Source organism: Mirounga angustirostris, unplaced genomic scaffold, assembly GCF_029215605.1.
Source record: "Mirounga angustirostris isolate CCGP_5_RB_7025 unplaced genomic scaffold, mMirAng1.0.hap1 SCAF_4, whole genome shotgun sequence".
NCBI classification, from domain to species: domain Eukaryota; kingdom Metazoa; phylum Chordata; class Mammalia; order Carnivora; family Phocidae; genus Mirounga; species Mirounga angustirostris.
The window spans coordinates 33,392,084-33,408,879 of record NW_026991712.1 but is presented as its reverse complement, the minus strand read 5'-3'; the positions used below and the strand labels follow the sequence as shown (position 1 = coordinate 33,408,879).

The window sequence follows — 16,796 nt, the reverse complement described above, 5'->3', positions numbered from 1 at the left end:
TATGTTTTAAAATCTGGCTATTGTGTTGAAAATAGTTTAAATGGAGTCAAGGGTGAAAGCAGAGAGAGTAGTGAGAGAACTATTTCTATATTTAGTATTTTATATGGTGACTTAGGCTATTGGTGGTAGCAATGAGGTGATGAGAAGTGATCGGATCCTACAATAATTAAGAACATACTATTAAAAGATTTTTTTACTTTTATATCACAATTACAAGTGTCTTTAAAATCTTTACCAGAGAGGTGAAATACTTTGGGAATGGCGTAGCACTATATTTTATTTTTATTATTATTATTTTTTTTATTATTTTTTAAAGATTTTATTTATCTATTTGAGAGAGAGAATGAGAGACAGAGAGCATGAGAGGGAGGAGGGTCAGAGGGAGAAGCAGACTCCCTGCCAAGCAGGGAGCCCGATGCGGGACTCGATCCCGGGACTCCAGGATCATGACCTGAGCCGAAGGCAGTCGCTTAACCAACTGAGCCACCCAGGCGCCCCAGGAATGGCGTAGCACTATATTTTAAAATATGATCGAATGACTTACTTGATTTAGTACCTTTAGCTACGTACTAAATCATTTTATCCAAAATAATACCATGATCACAAAAAAACTATAACAATAAATAAATACAGTTGACCCTTGAATAACATGGGTTTGAACTGCAGGGGTCCACTTATGTACACATTTTTTCAGTAAATACAGTGTATTACTATAAATGTATTTTCTCTTCCTTATGATTGTTTAAATAACATTTTCTTTTCTCTAGCTCACTTTACTGTAAGAATACAGTATATAATATATATAAATGTACAAAATATGTGTTAATCAGCTGTTTGTTGGTGCGTCTTCTGGTCAATAGTAGGCTATTGGTAGTTAAGTTTTGGAGGCGTCACAAGTTACTGCGGGTTTTTTTTGACTGTGCGGGGGGTTAGCGCCCTTAACCCTCAGGGTCAACTGTACTGATATAATGATATCATCATCATTATCATCATTGCTCCCATTTTACTGAGTGCCTGGGATTGTGGTTGATGTGCCTACATTATCACACGTATTTCTTACAAGAGTCCAACTTTTATTCACTTAAGTAACATCACTCATATTGTATGAGCAGGGTGGAACCCTTTATCTTATTATAGCTATTAAAAAAAATCCCCTGGTCTACAATTTTACAATTGTTTCTGAGGAGATAAGGGTCCTTTATCAAATTAAATTAGAATCAATCCTTTATTCTTTAAATGTTGAAGAATAGGCCCAATTATTAATCTCTGTCCTTAGTTCCTCAGTAAATTCTTCTCTTCCTAATGCTTTTGATTGCCACATGACTCCTAGGTTTATAGTACCAAGATGATCTGTCATCATTCCTTTATGCTTGGATGTTTAAATAATATGTTCTGTTAAGTGTCTTCCTGTTACTTGAAGCTTAACGTGTAGAAACTGAGCTTATTTCTTTCCACTTCTAAATATTATATAAGGTACCACTGTATTTCTTTTTTTTATTTTATTTTATTATGTTATGTTAATCACCGTACCTTACATCATTAGTTTTTGATGTAGTGTTCTATGATTCATTGTTTGTGTATAACACCCAGTGCTCCATTCAGTATGTGCCCTCTTTAATACCCATCACCAGGCTAACCCATCCCCCCACCACCTCCCCTCTAGAACTCTCAGTTTGTTTCTCAGAGTCCATAGTCTCCCCACTTCTGATCCCAAAGCCTGAAGTTTCCCCCTCAGTTTATACTGTACTCTTCCTAGAGGTGTATTTTATCCTCTTATGGCTCCAACCCAGCAGACACTTTACACTTTGATTTCTAACACTAATATCTACTTGACATTTGGTCCCATCCATAGATCCCATTACCTGCTTGACATCTCCCCTTGGATTTCTCAGAGGTACCACGGGGTCACCGTGTTACAAAGTAACATCTCCACCCATTCCCTTAAGCACAGGACTATCTCCAGGGTTCCACATCCCAAGGAATATCAGCAGTGTTCCGTGCAGAGAACAAGACAGACCTTAAGGACTTTCTTTTTTTTTTTTTAAAGATTTTATTTATTTATTTGAGACAGAGAGAATGAGAGAGAGAGAGCACATGAGAGGGGGGAGGGTCAGAGGCAGAAGCAGGCTCTCTGCCAAGCAGGGAGCCCAATGCGGGACTCGATCCAGGGACTCCAGGATCATGACCTGAGCCGAAGGCAGTCACTTAACCAACTGAGCCACCCAGGCGCCCAGGACTTTCTTGATCTCATGTCTGGCTACAAGGCTTGAAATCTTCAAGTTTCCCCTCTTCCCTTTATCTCTCCTATCTAATTAGTTTCTGAGTCCTCCTTTGTTTATTTTGTGCTATCACCAGAATTCTTTCTTTCCATTCCATTTTCACAACATTTCCTATTATTGTTTTATTGAATTCCACCTGTTTTTAAGTATTTTCCATCGCTCTTAAATCAATCCATGCTTTAAGTAAGTGATAAAGTCATCTGCAAATGTAGTTATTGCCTCATTCAGAAGAGCTAGCTTTGATAGTCAATTAGTGCCAAAATGTGTAGCCCAGAATTCCAGGCACTTAATTCCCCCCGCTATCCCATTAGCTACATTTTGACTCACTTTCTGAATTGTTCCTTCCTTTCCGTAGAGATAAATTCATACATATCACTTCTGGGTGTTGAGGCTCTGCTTTTTCTGCTCTGCTGTCTCTTTTTTCAAGGACCTTTACTTCCTTTCTGCCTAATTTATTATATGCTTTTCCAGATGTGGTTTGAAATTATCACCTCCCAGAAAGGCTTCATGATTAACATTCTAGTACTTATGTTTTTTTTTAATTTTTTAATTTTTTTAAAGATTTTATTTATTTATTTGAGACCGAGAGAATGAGAGAGAGAGAGCACATGAGAGGGGGGAGGGTCAGAGGGAGAAGCAGGCTCCCTGCCGAGCAGGGAGCCCGATGTGGGACTCGATCCCAGGACTCCAGGATCATGACCTGAGCCGAAGGCAGTCGCTTAACCAACTGAGCCACCCAGGCACCCTCTAGTACTTATGTTTTTAGAATTACAAGTATAGACCATCTTCAAGTTGCTTTATTGGTTTAGGTTTTGATTTTTCCTAAGTTTCTATTTTTAAAACTTTCTTAATATGTTATTATAAGATATGAATTTAGTATACACATAACAGACAAGGTAACCAAGTCCTGATGTAGAGGTCTGTCTCTACTATAATTGGCAGAGAAAATGTTTCACTCTTGGTCTTAAGAGAATCCTTCAGCTGTACTTATGCTTCAAAAAATAGCTGTAAGTTGGGGCACCTGGGTGGCTCAGTCGTTAAGCGTCTGCCTTCGGCTCAGGTCATGATTCTGGGGTCCTGGGATCGAGCTCCGCATCAGGCTCGCTGCTTGGCGGGAAGCCTGCTTCTCCCTCTCCTACTTCCCCTGCTTGTGTTCCCTCTCTCTCTCTCTCTCTCTCTGTGTCAAATAAATAAAATCTTTAAAAAAAAATAGCTGTAAGTATATCTGGAACATTGTGGCTAAGAAAATGGTCTATATAATGACATTTGTGGACATTTTAAATAAATAGATAATTTAAAAGACATATGGTAAAGATTATTAAGTACTAATGAAGAGTCATCATTATTGTTCTTTATGTTTAATTACCATTTCAGGTTCTAGCTCTTTTGAATCTCAAAAAATGGATCGCCCTTCTATTTCCGTTACCTCTCCCATGAGTCCTGGCATGTTGAGGGATGTTCCACAATACTTATCTGGACAACTTTCAGTATGTAATCACTACATTAATTTCTCTTTTTGAAATACCAAGTAATGTTATTACCATATGACAATAGCTTTTTGTAAACCAACTTCTTCTTAGAATGTAATTGTGTTTTTAACCATCAGTTTTCTCATTCTAGTAGTTCTGATTAATTGAAATTTAATTTTAATTATTTAGCATAGAGTTTCTTTATTAAAGTATATTAGATTTTCTGGAATTCAGTGAGAGAATTTGTAGAGATATCTAAAACCTTCTTTACCTTAGTAATTTTATTCCAAAATTCAAGGTCATGATATTTGCTCACTATCTTAAAATGACTATAATTTGTCCTAGACTTTTGAGAGAAATCACATTGCAGTACTGTACAAAGATGGTATATTTAAGATGAAAGTAAATTTTATACATTCCCTGCTTTTCAAGTTTAAGGAAATTTGGTATGAATTTCATAGTAAATCATTGGGGTATGAATATTGCTGTAAGTATAATGATATTTGAGAAGCTTTGGTCAACAGACAATACTCAGTAAATGGGGAAATATATAATAGATAACTGAGTATACTGGGTGATTTCATAGTAAGGGATCCCTAATTTGAACACCTTATATAAAAATTAAAAATTCAATTAGGCATTTTCTGTCCATATTAGAAGAGCTTTACAAATTTGAGCCCTCACTTTTTATCAATTTCTTCAGTTGCCATTCTCTTTTTAAACTATTTAAAATATTAAAATATATAAATTCATCCAGTTGTATTTTAGAAACATCATGTTGATGAGTTACTAAACTTGCAATTTTATATGTATTAAGAACTATTTAGATTCTCAAAATCCAGACATTGAATTTTGGATAAAAAATGTTATAATTGAAAATTAAACTATTCTTGGGCTGATATTTTAAGAGTAATAGAAAAAGCTTTTTGTTTAATCAGCTGTGAAATTTCTCCTTTTATTTTTTGGGGGGTGGGAGAGGTATTTGATTTTTACTGAAGAATTTTTATTAATTAAAAGCTATAGGAAGTATAAGCAGAGCTAACATTAAAATTATTGAAATAGTTCTTAGACATGTCCATTCTGGGACTGTTTTGATCACAAAGGTGACAATAACAGAAAAATTATGCAAGAAAGAAGTTGAGATACTATTAGGAGCTTGTAAATGTCTTACTAAAATTGATTTCTTTATTATTTTCTTTTCCTTTCTCTCATAGAGTGATCTTTTTCATTTGAAGACAGTGGTCTTTCTTTCATTTTCTATAATAAGTAGCATCTTTCTGCTTATTCTTTTACATATATTTACAGCACAGATGTCACTTATAGTTACAAATGTATGTGTGTTTTCTTACACCATTTTAGAAAGTGCTAATATTAACCTTTTTAATTAAATCATTATGGCTCCATTCAAATAGTCCATCTTTAAATAATGCTTAGGATGGCTGGATGATGCCAGTACATAAATGTGTGTGTGTGTGTGTGTGTGTGTGTATGTGTGTATAGTTGGCTTCAGTTGGTGGAGGAGGGAGTAGAAGTTAGACTTCCATAGTAAGTAAGTATCGCTTTGTTACCGTCTTTGAAATCCCAAGCCCCTATAGAAATTGGACTGGGGAGGCAGGTGGGGGGTGGGGGGAGATTGAGGAGCCTAATGCAGGCATTTAAACAAATTGCAAATTCAGCTATTTTTTTTTTATCATGGTTCAGAATGAATATACTAGAAAGGTAAGACTTAAATATTTTGGGGAAATAAAAACTTAAAAGTTTTACTTCTAAGGGTATAATTAGTGATTTAAAGTAATAGTATGTACATTTATAAATGTTGTTAGTTTAAAATCCATGTAATTGTAATTTAAAATGTGTACATTTTATCATTTTCTTATGACTTGGAAGGGGTATGCTCCAGTAAGATAACATTAATAAATACAATACATATTTGTTGTGGTAAATCTAGAGAGTACAGATAAGTAACTAAAAAATAAAAATCACCTATAATCCTACCACTAAAATGTAACTTTTCACATACATACAAGTTTTTAAACAAAAGTGATTAATCTGTGTATAGTATTTTGAGACCTGCTTTTCCACTTAGTAATATATTGTACGCTTTTTTCTTTAAAATTTTTTTCTTTAAATATTTATCTTAAAATGATTTTAAGAGCTAATATACCATTTTTTAATTTAATTCTCTATTATGGGACATCTTGTTCTTAATTTATAGTACTATAAACAATGATGCCATGGAAATCCTTGAATATAACTCTTACATATTCTGTTAGGTCAGACAAAATTCTTTTGTCAGGAAACTTTTCAGAAGTAAAATTACAATATGAAAGAAAAGAGAAAAAAAATTAAGATTCTTAAAATCTATTGCCAACATTTTCCTCAAAAATGTTTTTATGAAATTAATCTTCAATCATCTATTCAAGATCGCTTCTCTGCCTTTTGGCTAAGATCAAGTGCAGTCATCTATTCAAGAAATACCTGTTAAGTTCTGACCCCAGGTCAGCCATAGTACTAGTTGCCGGGAATACAGCAATGAACAAGACAGACATGGATTTTATCCTCATGAAACTTAATTTTATGTTCGTTCTTTGCATGCAGAAAAACATGAGCAAGATACCCTTCTGATATTATTTCCTTTATATTTAACCCTATTCCTGCCAACTGGAGACAATTTTGGTTTGCTCTAATGATGTAGAGTCTAGGAAATACATCTGCATATATCACCTTTTGGGAAAATTCCTAGGAAGTCATCAGGCAACATTACAGTTCCTATCTCCTTCTACTTATTTTACCTTTGGGCATTTTTATTTTGGTGAGATTTTACCTGGGCTCATAACTCACTTACAAATTTATGATGTTGCTAATTCCAGGGAACAAAGGTAATTTGTATGGCTTGTGAGCTGACCTCCTAATATATTATGTCAGTTCATGGACTGATATTTTCTCAAATAGAAATACACATATAATTTAAATTGTTGTTTAAACTTTCTTTTAAAGACTATGGATGATTTTAGAAAATTTATGCTGTTTATTTCCTCTTTATGCTTGAATTCTGCTGGCTGCTTGTTATTATCCTAGGGCATAACTGTAAAAGTGCCATGAATACATTTGGTGAGAAACTCAGTATGAGCTCAGGTTTAGGACACCTGGAGTATGTGTTAGCCTTCTCAGTGCCAACACTCCCTTATTTTGATTCTTTTTAATATTTATGTTCTTCCACAGTTAAACAGTTTCCTTCATCAGAGGATTACTTCTGTAGTTCTTTCATTATTTTTAAATTAATCTGGAGTCTTTGGCTAGTTTTTGATAGAGCGTTAAGATAAAATATAGCCTTCAACTCTTTTTAAAAGTGAGAAATGGCTCAAAATTCTTTCTTTCTATAGGAACACATTGATTCTTATTGACAATCATATTTTATTTTACTTCTGAGTCTGTGGTTGATTTACAGCTATAATGTTTCCTCAAGTTACTTTGTTTTGATATTTTTTTGACTCCATTTTTGGTGATTATTTGTAAATATTGTACATAATCATTTTGTATGCCCTTTTAAGTGGAATAAGTAACTGAAGAATAGGTATGTATCCTTCATATCTCCTTAGAAATTCTATAGCCTTTTTAAACCTTTCTGTAAGTGAAAGTGTTTTCCTTTGAGCTTTTACCTATTATACCTCATCGTCACAACCTTGTTATTCCAGAAGAACTGCATAAAAGGAATGCCTTAAAGATAGACAATAAAAAATGCAAAACAAATTGTGTACAAATTCACTGCTTCATTTGTATGAGGCTGACTTGTTACAGGTCAGATATTTCCTGTTTAAAATACATGAATTAGTATTAATTACAAATTACAATGCAATATATAATACTTCACCATTCCTGTATGAAATATCCAGAATCCATAGAGGCAGAAAGCAGCTTAGTACTTGCCAAGAGTTGGGGCAATAGGAGAATGGGGATTGATTCCTTCATAGGTACAGTATATGCTGGGGTAATAAAAAGTTTTGAAACTAGAGGGAGGTAGAGGTTGCACAGCATTGTGAATGTACTAAATGCCACTGAATTGTACACTTTAAAGTGGTTACTTTTATGATATTTGAATTTCATCTCAATTTAAAAAACTAGCAAAACAAACATATGTTTAATGTATAAATTTATAGGTGAAGATTAGGTTTAAATTACCATAGATTGTAGACAACCGATTTCAGAAATCTGTGAGTTGCTTATTTGAGACCATTTTAGAAGATGGAAAATGTTTGCCTTAAAGGACTAATTTATTTCAAAGTGCTGTTTGTTTGAAATTAATTTTTTTTTAGTTTATGAAGTAATACTTACTTGCAACAATCTTCCATTACCTTGTTATTTGGGTCTAAAACAGGCAGAACAGGTGAGAGAGCAAGGAAAATAAAATCTATTTCCAAATAGAGTATTTTGTTAGTCCCTCTGTTCAGCTTGCCTTGTTAATCTCTATGCATTTCATACATCCCTGGTCCATTTGCTAGAGAAGTATCCACCTAGGATTATGCAGACAGATATCAGTAAATACTCTATACCTAAAGATTTCTTTCTTCCTTTGGAAATGTCTCTACATGAAAAGGAAGACTGCTTAGATTTGAGACTGCCTTGGTTTTTGGAGAGAGAGAAAGATGACTCATATGATTGATACCTGCTTTTAAGGTCTGCTTTCCTTTGGCTTTTGGATTTATGTCTTAAACAATCTCTATCTGATGATAGTTGAATTAGGCAACAGTCCTTCTACTACCTATTATCTGTTTCCTTATAACAGTGGAAAGGTCTGAAACCTCTATTTATAACTCTTTGAATTAGACAAGAGAAACATCCGTGAGAAGTATGAGGAATGGGATAGAATCTTGGTGAAAGAAGCAGAATTAAATGCCTTGAAATCCATCTCCAAACCCAGAGATATGCATCTGATTTTGTTCCTGATTTAACCATTGGCATGCCTTAATAAAGGCACAAAATTCTGATTATCGTGGTGTCTTTTGGAAACTGTTTCAAAGTGAATACAGCATAAGCCAGAAGAGAAAGAAAATTTGATTTTATTCTGAGAATTTGAAATAGAATGCCTTCATCAGAACTGGGCTTCCTTTTCTTTTCTTTTCTTTTCTTTTCTTTTCTTTTCTTTTCTTTTCTTTTCTTTCCTTTCCCTTTCCCTTTCCCTTTCCCTTTCCCTTTCCCTTTCCCTTTTCCTTTTCCTTTCCTTTCCTTTCCTTTCCTTTCCTTTCCTTTCCTTTCCTTTCCTTTCCTTTCCTTTCCTTTCCTTTCCTTTCCTTTCCTTTCCTTTCCTTTCCTTTCCTTTCCTTTCCTTTCCTTTCCTTTCCCTTTCCCTTTCCCTTTCCCTTTCCCTCTTCTCTTCTCTTGGTTTGGTTTGGTTTGGTTTGGTTTGGTTTGGTTTTTAGAACCCAGCTTTATTTTCTGTCTTTACACTATCTTACTTTTTGTTTGAGTATGGGCAACTGTATGCACCCCTTTTCTGTCTCTGTTTCCTCATCTTGAATTAGACATAATAGCAACTACCTCCTACTGTTGTTGGAGGCAATGAACTTGCAATAAATTGTCAGTAAAAGCTTGGAAATATATAAAGTACTATATAAACAAAAAGAAATGAGGTATTATCATTAATAAGTGTTATTAGCAATAAACAGTGTTATCTTGAGTGGTACCTAATAAATGTTTAAAAATGATGTTTAAATACTAGAATCTGATATCAATTCTTAAGATATAAATCAACTAGTCTAGTGCCTTCTGCACACTTTTATCTTACTGTGTTTATTCTTTTAAGAAATGCTAAAGCCAACTTGGCTAATGTTTTTTAAACTTTTGTTAGATAAATTTTGGAGAAGTCATACAGTTCTACAAATAACTTTTCACTAAAATTCTATGATGCATTTTCATGTAACGTCTTCTTGGACTATGATTTTTTCCTATGGTAGTGTGTTTAAGGGTGAAACCTGAAATTTCTTGACTCTTGGATTATGTTTATACTAATTTTTTCAGAGTACATGAGCCCAAAAGTGTAACTTTACATTCAGTCTTAATTCTTGTTATGTTGATTACATTTAAAAATTCTAAGATTTTATATAGTTTTTATATGTTTTAACATTTTGGCAAAATTAACTTATTATATTGAAGTACTTAATTTAGATATATATCGTTATGGAAAAAGTATATTTAAGGGATAGTTTTATGTGTTTATTTTACTTTGGTCTTTTAGTTCCAGCGTGTTGTCCTTTTTGGTTTTGTTTTATTGCTTTTTTCTTTAATTTTGCTTACCAGAGCCAAAGCCTTAGTAGAAGAACAACGCCTTTTGTTCCTAGGGTTCAGGTAAAGGCCTTGTCTGCCTGATAGAAACTAAAGTTGTGTTTTAACCCTTATTTGTATGTTTTTGGAAAATGCGTAGTAGGAAACTTTTTTTGGTATGTTGCTCCAAACCATATTATTGACTTTCAAATCATTTTATAAGCCAGCTTGTAAAATTCTGCATGGGGATTAAAATACAATAAAAATTTAAAGAGACAATCTTTGTTAGTGATTTTATATGATGAACCAAATACTAAAACTGATAGGCTTCAGACTGTACATATATATATGTACATATATATATATATACACATATATATATATAACATTGACAAAAATAGCTAATTTTATACTGTTGATATTATCCTTTATTACACTAAGGTTGCTGTCTCTTTAAATAATTCATTATATCACTTAACATCTACATTCTCTTGCATTTTCCAAGCAACAACTCCTTGAGGAGATTGGCAAATAAATTTGTACCGTATCTAAAATATGAATTTTATGCATATTATATATAAGGTTCAACTTTGGAAAGTGTAGTACTTTGAAAGAACAAAATAACTAAATAAAATGTGTTGGGTTTATTTATGTTGTTTACATTTTGTAATTGAAATGTCGTTTAATTTTACTGTAATACTTGGTACAAGTTGTTTGCCTCTTTTCATTAGGAAACCCTTATATGGTAAAGTAATGACAATATAGTTTTTTTTTTTTTTAAGTAGTAGTATGCTTTCCTTGCTTTGCTGCATGTTTTTTTTTTTGTTGGCTTTGAATAATACTAATTTAGTTTAAATTTTAAAAATTGCACTTGTTTTAGTTAATGTTATTTAGAGTTAAATATTTACTTGTGCTGTTCAGTTCTCCTTAGGAAATTTAAGAATGGGTACATGGTAAAGCTGGAATGATTGTTATATTAAAACAATCAAAATGATGCCAGGATTTCTATTAATGAAATAGAGCTAAAATAAGAAGTATGTCATATCTAGAATTGTGGAGATACATTTGTTATATTTTGGGGAAATCAACATATATTTTAACCATTCATTTGAAAAGCACAGATAAGAAATTTAGGAATGTGATAAAATAATCTAGCTAAGATAATTCTGTTTTGATAAGGTGAACTGGATATCTATTAAAAACTTCAATGCAAGTCCTGTAATATAAAATGAAAATTAGGGCTATTGATCAAATGCCTAATTTAAGACAGTTTATTAAAAGTTGTAATTTTGATTAAAAAATCAGTAAAATTAAAAAGTGCCTGTTTTTTAATCTATATTATTTTAACATTTATATATTTCGAAAGTATGATTTAATAGACTGTAAAGTATAATTGTGAAAATATGAAGGCCATATGCCTAATACCTGTTTGCATGAAAAATGAATATTATTGACAAATGATATTTTTGGTTTTCTATGGCATAAGAAATCTAAAAAGAATACTCCTTATCAAACATTAGAAGTTATGTATCTGAAATGTTTCTCTTTAACAATTTTAGAGGAGCAAAAAGATCGCCTGTGGAGATGGCAAGTGCTTAGTTTCATCCCTCAAAAAAATGGGCAGAAATCAGTGATTTTCTTGAATAATTATGAGCGTAGTCTAATAATAATTATTATTGTTTGCGTAAAGTTTATCAGAAATTTTTTCTTTAGCCTTTCAGAATCTTTTTCTCTTTGAAGTGCCTAATAGTCATGTCATGATCCTCAGAGAAGGATTTTTAATATCATGGGAAAATAAAGCCATAAGCTTTTATTGCTATAGAAAATAGAGAATATCAGAAATTAATATGGTTTTGGTGACACATTTTAGAGGAACCATGATGCTATCTGACAACATCTCTGTTTCATCTCATATACAAGACATTCTTGTATTTCTTACTTTTGTTGTTGTTTTCCCCTTATGTCTTTTGCCAGAAGAATAGTTTCTTTTTTCCACTTACCCTCATCTGTATCTATGTTCTCATATTGTTACACAAGGAAATATTTGAACTTTTTTTCTATTTGCATGTTAGAGTCTTTTTTTTTTCCAGGTTGTTGATCCCCTAGTTTAAGGCAGTGATTCTCAAACTTTAATGCCTATGAGAATCACCAGGAGGATTTGTTAAAATGCGAGTTCCTGGGCCCCATTCTGATACAGTAGGTGAGAGGTGGGCCACAGGAACTTTTTTACAAATAAGCCAGATAACACTGATATAAGGAGGTTAGGGAACCACACTTTAAGAAAAACTTGTCTAGAGACCATACCTGGCAGCTCTATTAGGAAAACTTTGTTACACAACAGCAAGATAATACCTGCATTAAACATAAGGACTTAGTACAACATAAAGAGTAATAATTATAGTTTTTAAAAATTAATTTTCTTACTATTACTAAGAGGACTAATTTCATTTGAGTGAAAAGCAGAATAAATAATTTTATGTACTCTTCCGGGCCATAAGTCTTCCTCTCCTGAGTCAAAGTCTTGCTCAGCCTCTCATTCTCTAAAATATGAAGTGAGGGACACAATAAAACCATGCTAGAAATGGAACTGCACTACCAGTATATCATATATACATGCATATATATTTATTTTATATGATTTTTATATATATGTATATATATACACTTCAGGAGGAGAGGGAAGGACTGACATGAGATATATATTTAAATTTTTTAAACTGCTGCAAATATTGTACATCCAAATTAAAGGAAAAATTAAACTATTAAAAAGCATATAAACCCCAAAACTATATATAAACCATAATTTTATTCCCAAATTTCAGGTTTTGGATTCAATATCAAGATAGTGGTCAAAGATGTGCTGAGTTCTGAGCCAAAATGTGGGATAGAGCCACAGTTATAAATCCTGACATGGTAGAAACAGCTAGCTAGGTGTGGGAGTGTGAGGTATGTGTGTGGGAGGTGATAATTGTTAAATCAAATGAATTTAGCAGCTGGATGTGAAGTTCTAATCCCTAATTATGTCATGGGGAAATTACTCACATTTTCTCATCTCCAGTGATAAAATATACCCTGTTATTCTAAGGATGTGATACATCTTTCTCACTAATGAAAAGGGGACTTTATATCTGTGTAAGAAAAATCTATAAAGATGAATTTATTATGGTTTTAAATACAAACTTAAGGAGTCTATTGACTAAAGCTACTAATAATTCCACCTTGCTTATAATCTTTGAAATTTCTTTTAAATGAAATGTTTTGTCTTTTAAAACATTTGCTTAAAAATTCCCTATGAATGCCATATAAATAAGGTATCTATTCAATTCATTTGAGCAATTATTTTGAACTCATTATTGTAGGGGAACTAAAATGAACCACAGTGATTCTTTCATAAAGATAGACACAGAGCAGTCATTGTATATAAAGTTCTTAGTTATGGCAGTATAATTATTACATGCATGTTAATAAGCAATCAAATTAGGATAACAAAAAGCTCAAGTGATTTATCAGTCAACCCAAAATACCTGAATTATTTCCTCTATTCATTGAAGTTATTATAGCATATCCTTTTATTTTAACTCTCTGCAACTTACTAGTAGAACTTACATTCTGTGCTCACATTACTGTAAGAGAATGGGGCAAAGATTGGAAATATAAACATTATGGTATGGCAATAAAAGTTTGAGCTGATAAATGAATATTTTTGCTTTTCAGATAAAACTGTGGTTTGACAAGGTTGGTCATCAATTAATAGTTACAATTTTGGGAGCAAAGGATCTCCCTTCCAGGGAAGATGGGAGGCCAAGGAATCCTTATGTTAAAATTTACTTTCTTCCAGACAGAAGGTAGGGATGTGAAACAAAAATAAATGTTCTTAAAAATATATAAAAAATGTTAATAACAGTGGGTGTTTCAATTCTGTCTTATTTATTTTTATGTATCATGCGAGTCAGATATTTATGAAGTTTAACATAAGCATAATGATTCATATTATTCATATGATTCATATTACTCATATGATTCATATTAGTCTTCAAAACAGTGACAGTAAATGCTTCAAGATTGTTTTAAAACATATATCAAATGTTATAATATAGATGATATTTTTAATATTTATTTTACATTGTATGGATTCTTAAATGATGTGTATTTTCATTTATCAAAATCATTAAAAATTATACTTTTTAAAATCAAGTGCATTTTTAGCACAATCTACAGAAGCAAAAAGCTGGAAATGATACTGAAAGGTATTCATCATATTCCTTTACGACTTCTACCTCCTCATACTAAGATATCATTTCTTTATATTCCATAAAATTAATGAGTGTTTTATGTTTCACCACACCATATCATCCAGGAAACTTTACCACGGGGCCCAGAATCAGCTTCTTCAAGCATCATTGGTTTGTGTCCATGCTAACTAGCATAAATGATATTGTTCTGCCCTAATTTAAACAGAGGAATTAGGATTGGAGAAAGAGCTTTTCAAAAATTATCTAATCATTTTTAATTTCTGGTACATAAACAAATAAGACTATTGAATAGACATCATGAAAAAAGAGAGAATTAATGGCACCAATTACCTTTTCCCCAGCTGTTCTGCATCCCTGGTTTTCAGGACAGAGTGCTTTCAAGGTCTGGTCATTTTTTCTCAGGCTGGAAGTGGCCAGGCACAGATGTGATCCTCAACACGTTTACACACTTCTGGACCCACATGTACTTAGTTCAAGTTGAAAATCATCAGATTTGAGTGCCCAAGTATCATCTGAAGAACAATATCTCAAAGAAAAGGAGAAAAGAAAGGAAGTAGACCATTAACAAAGGCCTTACATTTTATGTGATACCTGTTTTGAAGTGAAATTTGTGAAGAAAATTCCTCAGAAAATATGTCAAGGTGCTATCACATCTAAAGTGATTAGAAACTATTTGCCATATAATTTTATCTTACAAAGTTTGCTTGAAGAAAAGTTGTTTTCTCACAACTTAGGTTGTCTTTTGGATAGGGATATACTTTGAACTGCAAAGAAAGAGGATATTCATAACTGGGGCTTTTACCTAGCTTAAATTTTAGTTGGATGACAGATTTCATAGGCACATTACCCTGCCATCCTGGAGGCCACATCACCTGGCTTGTTAGAGCACACGTGGTTTCTAGTGCAAGCATTCTTAGAATGCCATCCTAACAACCTGCAGGACATGCTGCCTTCCCACCTATGTTCTTATGTGTACATAGAGCTTAAGTTTCTACTCGCTCAAATCTTTGAAGAAAGATACTTTTGAAGATGATAAAAGTCTTTCAAGTTATGGAATTTATTATTTGATTGACTCTTTTTGTTTAGTTTTATTTTCTTTTACATACCCTCTCCCCCTTTCTGAGCAGATAGATCTCAAATGGAAAGGAAGGTCCCCTTCACCACTCCTTTATGTTTTAAATGTAGTGTTTTTTATCTTTTCTCAACACCAAAGAATGTGGGAAACACTTAAATATTTCATTTTCAAATTATTTCTCAGCTGTTTTCTTGTCTAGTATCAGGAATTTGAAGAATATTTAAGCAAGTTTGTTGCTTAGTTCATTGATTGATAAAGTTGTGTTGGGGTTTATCTTTATTTATTGGAAAGAGAGAGTGAGTGAGAGAGCACATGAGCGGAGGGAGAGGGAGAAGCAGATTCCCTGCTGAGCAGGGAGCTGGACATGGGACTTGATCCCAGGACCCTGAGAGCATGACCTGAGCTGAAGGCAGATGCTTAACCGACTGAGCCACCCAGGAACCCCAGGGTTTTTTATCTTTAAAAGAGAAAAGAATTCTTTGGTTAACTCAGAAACAGCTACATTATCAGTTTTTTTTTTTTTTTCCTGTTGATACAAGTTTTTACACATGCATAAAGGACTATTTATGCTTTTGGTATGAATTATTCCATTTTTCTTGAGTTTTTCTGGGAGAAAAACTATTTGAATAGGTGAATGTAGAAAATAATTGATGCCTTTTTATCGTTAAGAATTCCTGGAGGGACACGTGAGACTGCATTGAAGAGATTTAGACTGGAACGTCACTGTGTCAGTCAATCCATTCAAAACGTTATTTTCTAAGTAATGAACTATGTACTCTAAAAAATAGCTGGGTGTGCTTTCCACTCTTTTATATCTTGAAGTAAAGTTGGTTTTCAGTCAAAATACATTTCTTTCTCTCATTTTGAGTGAACACATCAAGTCTTTGCATACAGTTACTCTAGTAAATTAAATGGAAACCAAAAATACTGGTAGCATGAAAATACATAGAAAAGACTTTAGGTTAGATTTTATTTAAAAAAATAGTTTCCATTCTTAACAGGTAAATGATGCTGTTAGATCAATGATTTATTTTATTGCCGTTGGGCTGCTATTAAAAAAAATCTCAATAGTATGCGTACCGATCTTAGTTTTTAAATACTCTTAGCAACTTTTCAGTGTTTGACTTATACAACCTGATCTTATTTTGTTTGTTTCTTTGTTTTTTTTATTTTATTATGTTATGTTAATCACCATACATTACATCATTAGTTTTTGATGTAGTGTTCCATGATTCATTGTTTGCATATAACACCCAGTGCTCCATTCAGTATGTGCCCTCTTTAATACCCATCACCAGGCTAACCCATCCCCTCACCCCCCTCCCCTCTAGAACCCTCAGTTTGTTTCTCAGAGTCCATAGTCTGTCATGGTTTGTCTCCCCCTCCGATTTATCCCCCTTCATTTTTCCCTTCCTGCTATCTTCTTCTCCTCCTCCTCCTCCTCCTCCTCCTCCTCCTCCTT

General features: G+C 33.0%; 1 protein-coding gene and 1 pseudogene across 2 annotated transcripts in view; both read left to right on the top strand.

The window, feature by feature from the left end:
* RIMS2 (regulating synaptic membrane exocytosis 2) overlaps nt 1–16,796 on the top strand; it is a 581,950-nt gene that overhangs the window by 293,172 nt on the left and 271,982 nt on the right. For both annotated transcript variants that reach the window (XM_064588000.1, XM_064588001.1), the window contains exons 12-13: nt 3,654–3,766; nt 13,721–13,851. In XM_064588000.1, the coding sequence (XP_064444070.1) occupies nt 3,654–3,766; nt 13,721–13,851 (244 nt within the window). The remainder of the gene's footprint in view (nt 1–3,653; nt 3,767–13,720; nt 13,852–16,796) is intronic.
* LOC123860770 (U2 spliceosomal RNA) lies at nt 6,172–6,400 on the top strand (annotated as a pseudogene).